Source organism: Salmo salar, chromosome ssa01 (assembly GCF_905237065.1).
Source record: "Salmo salar chromosome ssa01, Ssal_v3.1, whole genome shotgun sequence".
Lineage (NCBI taxonomy): Eukaryota > Metazoa > Chordata > Actinopteri > Salmoniformes > Salmonidae > Salmo > Salmo salar.
Window position 1 is genome coordinate 26,686,644 of NC_059442.1, and position 6,192 is coordinate 26,692,835.

General features: G+C 41.7%; 1 protein-coding gene across 1 annotated transcript; it reads right to left on the reverse strand.

Moving 5' to 3' along the window:
- Positions 1-2,883: 2,883 nt before the first annotated feature.
- On the reverse strand, positions 2,884-5,310 carry LOC106599766 (glutathione-specific gamma-glutamylcyclotransferase 1). The gene is made up of 3 exons (XM_045693770.1): positions 5,276-5,310; positions 4,931-4,934; positions 2,884-3,453 (listed from the first exon to the last, which is right to left on the reverse strand). The coding sequence occupies exons 1-3, from the start codon at positions 5,308-5,310 to the stop codon at positions 3,088-3,090; spliced, it is 405 nt and encodes a 134-aa protein (XP_045549726.1). The 3' UTR covers positions 2,884-3,087.
- Positions 5,311-6,192: the final 882 nt, after the last annotated feature.

The following is a 6,192-nucleotide window of genomic DNA, read 5'->3' on the forward strand; positions in this document are numbered from 1 at the left end:
GGAGAACGGGGTGATGTACCTAATAAACGGGCCACTGAGTGTATATATTTATTTTTGGAGGGGGGTTGGGGACCCCCTAGAGGTCCCCTCCCCCTCCAGATAGCATATGAACACGTCATAAGGCATGGCAAAAAAAATTGAATGACAGGAAATTAGCTGTAAAACTGCTACTTTTTCTCTGTCCCATGGCAATATGTGCAGAATTGCGGGAAATTTGCTTTAAAAATGCTCATTTCTCTCAGCCTCATTGCAAAATGTGTAGAATAGCATGAGATTAGGTATAAAACTGCTACTTGCCCCATGGAAAAATGTGTAGTATTGTAGGAAGTTACAGTGCATTTGGAAAGCATTCAGACCCCTTGACTTTTTCCACAATTTGTTACGTTACAGCCTTATTCTAAAATGGATTAAGTACATTTTTTCCCTCATCAATCTACACACGAACGCCATAATGACAAAGTGACAACCGGTTTTAAGACATTTTGCAAATGTATTAAAAGTTATTTTTTTAATGTAAAAAAATATTTACATAAGTATTCAAAACCTTTGCTATGAGACTTGAAATTGAGCTCAGGTGCATCCTGTTTCCAGTCATCATCTTTGAGATGTTTCTACAACTTGATGGGAGTCAACCTGTGGTAAATTCAATTGATTGGCATGATTTGGAAAGACACAGTGCATGTCAGAGCAAAACCCAAGCCATGAGGTTGAAGGAATTGTCCGTAGAGATCTGGGGAAGGGTACCAAAAAATGTCTGCAGCATTGAAGGTCCCCAAGAACACAGTGGCCTCCATCATTCTTAAATGGAAGAAGTTTGGAACCATCAAGACTCTTCCTAGAGCTGGTCGCCCGGCCAAATTGAGCAATCGGTAGAGAAGGGCCTTGGTCAGGGAGGTCACTGACAGAGCTCTAGAGTTCCTCTGTGGAGATGGGGAACCTTCCAGAAGGACAACCATATCTGCAGCTCTCCACCAATCAGGCCTTTATGTTAGAATGGCCAGATGGAAGCCACTCCTCAGTTAAAGGCACATGACAGCCCGTTTGGAGATTGCCAAAACAAGATTCTCTGGTCTGATGAAACCAAGATTGAACTCTTTGGCTTGAATGCCAAGCTTCAGGTCTGGAGGAAACCTGGCACCATCCCTACAGTGAAGCATGGTGGTGGCAGCATCATGCTGTAGAGATGTTTTTCAGCGGCAGGAGACTAGTCAGGATTGAGGCAAAGATGAACGGCGCAAAGTACAGAGAAATCCTTGATGAAAACCTGCTCCAGAGCGCTCAGGGCCTCAGACTGGGGTGAAGGTTCACCTTCAACAGGACAACGACCCTAAGCACACAGCCAAGACAACGCAGGAGTGGCTTCGGGACAAGTCTCTGAATGTCCTTGAGTGGCCCAGCCAGAGCCCAGACTTGAACCCGATCGAAAATAGCTGTGCATCAACGCTCCCCATCCAATCTGACAGAGTTTGAGAGGATCTGCAGAGATTGGGAGAAACTCCCCAAACACAGGTGGGCCAAGCTTGTAGCGTCATACCCAAGAAGATTCGAAGCTGTTATCGCTGCCAAAGGTGCTTCAACAAAGTACTGAGTAAAGGGTCTGATTACTTATGTAAATGAAATATTTCCATTTTTTATGTTTTATAAATTTGCAAACATTTCTAGAAACCATTTTTTGCTTTGTCATTATGGGGTATTGTGTGTAGATTGATGAGGGGGAAAAAACGATTTAATCAATTCTAGAATAACGCTGTACGGAACAAAATGTGGAAAAAGTCAAGGGGTCTGAATACTTTCCGAAGGCACTGTGTAGAAGTAGACTGAGTGGTCTAATGGATAAGACATCGAACTTCGAATCAGAAGATTGAGGTTTCGAGTTCCTTCATGGTCGTTCAATTTCACTAGCTTTACTTATTTAGACAGGTTCCCGATTTCCCTAAATAAGACATGTCTCCTGTTGCCTGGAAAGGGTAGGACATTGTTATGTAGATTTAATAATCACAGACTGCGTGGCCTAATGGATAAGGAGTCTGATTCTGCACCAGACGATTGAGAGATAGAGTCTCTTCATAGTTGTTAAAAATCACTAGCTTTCTTCATTTAGATAGGTTCCCAATTTCCCAACATAAGACATATCTCTTGTTGCTGGGAAAGGGTAGGATGTTGTTATATAGCTTTAATAATGTCAGACGGCGTGGTGTAATGGTTAAGGTTAAACTGTGGTACGCCACTGAGGTAAAGGTTAAATGTTCTATTTTATATGAGTAGATTCTTCAATCAGCCAGCCTCTGTCTTCATAGTAAAAGACCCTAGGAGTCTGGTACGCAATGCAAGACTACTGTATGATTAAGTTATTCTTTGATATGTAATCAAAGTGTACAATAAATGCTGTTCATGGCTATACTACGAAGCAGATTTGTGTACAAACATAGTCCTTATTAACCAAGTTACTGGTAAAGGTTAAGGTGAATTCTGTCACCATTTTTGCACAAGATTGCAAGAAATATAAGAATTTCAGATTTCCCTTTACACACCTTGTAGAGAAACATACAGCACCTTACTTGTAATCTCATTGCCCATTTAGCTTAAAACATTTCAATGTCATGGTCGTTCACAGACAATGGACAACAAAAACAGTGATCATGACTAGTGGCGGTTCTAGACAATTTCAACTGGGGGGGCCAAGCTGGGGCCAGTTGTACAGTTAGAGGGGCCAGTTACATTAGATGTTATTGTTGTCATATCGTTTTGCATGTGGTACGATACTATTGTGTTCCGCCTAAAGCCGTCCCTCTAGAAAATGTGTGGGTTAAATTAGTGTTCCGCGTTGCCACTGTCTAATAACGGATATGTAAAAATTATTTCATACTCCACATTTAGGGGGGGGCACAAGGGGGTCCAAAATTGTTGTCACAGGGGCAATGGCCCCCCCTGCCCCCCAGAACCGCTAGTGATCATGACATGTTGACCCTTTTTATGAGGCGTAGTGACTCGCACTCTCTTCACATTGATCATATTAACAAGTATGCGTGTCGTAGCATTGAGTGGTCGTATCGTTGGTCTGATGTGAGTATCCCTGGCCCTGGTAGTTCAGATGACCAGAGCCAGCGCGGCTGCCTCTATGGAGAAGAGATGGTCATCCTCTACCTCGGGACAGTACAGCCTCATGAACTCAGCCAGGCGAAGGAGGTACTCTATGTTGTGGCCCGTGTTGCCTCTGCAGATGGCAATCTGAGCAGCTATCTCTGTGGGAGTGGCAGGCCCAAGGTATATGGGGTTGTCAGAGGTGGCGATGTAGACCAGGGCAAGCAAAGACCCTTGGCACTTCTCTCTGGGAGTGAACTCCACCATCTTGGTGACGTAGCCCCCCAGCACAGCCTCTCTCACATTCAGATACTGCAGAGACTCCTCCATTTGGGAGTCGCTGACCTCGTAGGCTACCCCCCAGGTGCAAGCCTGCAGTGAGAAGAGATGGATGTTAAACTGGGGCAGGAGAAGTAGGTAATCAGATTGAATATATAGAATATATTGATCATTTTCACCAAGACGCGCACCTACAGCAAGACATCAATATCACTTGAGAAAGTATCCGAGCCAGCGAAACAGCAACCCTCTGTCTTAGCACGTGTAGCCCGTGTATCTGATGCCGTATGGCCAAAAAGAGTATGACGTGTTATTATTTTTGGCCAAATAGCATCGGATACATGGGCTACAGATACTAAGAAAGAGGGGTGCTGTTTGCCTCGCTCGGATGCTTTCTCTGGTGAAATAGATTCAGCCTCTTGCGAAATGAAGGAAAATTATGAAACACGAATGAGAAATCATACATTTTTGGGGAATTCCCTTGGAATCCATGAATACACACCACTTTGTAGGCTGAATGTCATTACACTTACGGTGTTTGTAATAGATTTCTTCCATTCAAATTGCGGGTGTAGAGTGCACTGTTCAGATAATGGACTTATTTTGGAGTAGATGAACATGCGCAGGTAACCTACTTAAAGGAGTAGTTCACTATTTTACAACTTGATGTTAGATGGTTCCTCACTCTGAAAATAGTCTATGGGCCAAGAGAAACTGTAATCCATTGATGCGTTTTCTTTAAACAGCCACTACAAACTTCAACTAACTTTAGCCAACACAAGCTAACAATCAATGGAAGTGCTGGAGGCATGTTTAAAAAAAAAAAGATGTCTAAATCACCTGAAATCAATTCAAATCAACTCCCTATTTGGTTTGATGGTACTTAAAGGTATATAAAAAATATATGGTCAAATGCCCCCATCACTTCCATTGATTGTTAGCGTGTGGTGGCTAAAGTTAGCTGAAGTTTGTAATGGCTGCTAAAAGAAAACTGAACCATGGACTACAGTTTCTCATTGGCCCATAGACTACTTTCAGGGTGAGGGACCATCTAACATCAAGTTGTAAAATAGTGAGCTTCTCCTTTAATCTACTTTTTGAAGTTATTTGTTTGACAATCCGATAAAAACATAATGGCTGGTTGTGTTCATGACACATTAAAAGGTCAAAGTTAAATTACATGTCTTTACTATAAAGCCCATAAAACAATAGAGATCCCTCTAATGTCACAGTATAATTTGCACTCTGGATGCCACTTTCAAGTGAATTTACAGATGTATGCTAAAATCATTATATCAAATCCTGACCTTGAATCCAAACACTGTAACAAGTGTTTTGGAATTGATGTATGATTTATTTTATCAGGGAAATGTACAAAACCTAAGCTCAAACATTTAATGTGTTGAACCATCATAATCATATTGAAAAAAATCCACCCTGCATCGATTAAGGTTCAATATGTTATTCATGGTAGACAGGATCAAAACAAATGTGAGCTGTAGGTGTGTTCTGGGTTATTTTGAAACAAGGCCACTTACATCATGATCTTCCACTAAAGTCACCACTCTACCTGGCTGTGGAGGATAAGGACCATAGAGATAAGGACAGAGATGAACAGAGCACATGAGGATCAACGCACAGACACGTGTATTGTTTTACCAATTCATTTCCACTTAGGCTAGAGTAGCCTACTACATGTGAGCCTATCAGGTTAGGTATTTTGGGCCATGCCAGACCTTTATGTACATTGACATTTCCATAACCAATATGTTTGCATCACAAATCAGACTTTTTTTTATTAGACTTTTCATTTGACTTCCCACTTTCTGAAGCTCAACAGTTTGATCTGAGATAATATTCTGTCTGTCTACAGCAGCAGCAAATACACTGATTACATTTCTGAAGGTAGACTTACCAAGTCTTTGTCTCCTCGATGAAAATTGTCGCCATGCCAGAAGCGTCTACTATATCCTTTGATATAACCGACGTTGTTTCTCTTGTATTTGAAGTCTGGTTTCCAGACTAATGAGCCATATCCGAATATCCACAGGCTGGGTTTTTCTGATGCAGTAATGTCCAGAAGCGTCATTATGGTTAGTTGGACGTGTTCAGGTAATATGTAAGAGAAGATGTAAAGTGTTGCCAATTTTCTTCTGTCAAGAAATAGGCCGCTGGGCACACACTGGTTGAATCAAAGTTGTTTCCACGTTGAACCAAAGTGGAATAGACGTTTAATTGAGGTGTGTGGCCAGTGGGAGCTGTTATACGATGTTACCGGTGGAGCTCCCTCTCCTTTGTAGATGCATTCCGAAGCATGAGACCGCTAAACTATTCGCTATAAATGCATATCGCTGACCATGGTTTTTCCTAGGCGTTTCGAATAGTCTTGCTAATGGGTAATAACCCTATCATAATAACCCTATCATAGTCTACCCAATGATGTTGATAAAATGTAAAATAGCTGATACATAGGCCTAGTATCTCTCACCGTAACTTCTATCTGTACAATCAGTTTGGTGTGTCTATCAACCAATGTGCAGTACTACTACAACAGTATATTGGTGTACAGACAGACACGTGTATGTGTTGTGGCGGGAAGTCAGACCAAGACGTTGCTGACCAATGATATCATAGAAGAGGTCGTACTTGAAGTACAAACCGACCAATTATAAACCTTATCGAGAGCTAAACATTTTCTGGAATCCTGTTTTCAAACGTTACAATGTTGCCATAACAACGTATCTGACGAACAGACACTGAAAACAATAACATGGGATTATATGAGTGATCTGTAGGGGAGAGTGGGATAAATTAAACCAAAACGTAGATTGA

What these genes read in the sequence shown, in the direction of transcription:
- LOC106599766 (XM_045693770.1), bottom strand. Translation starts at nt 5,310, where the DNA reads ATGGCGACAATTTTCATCGAGGAGACAAAGACTTG.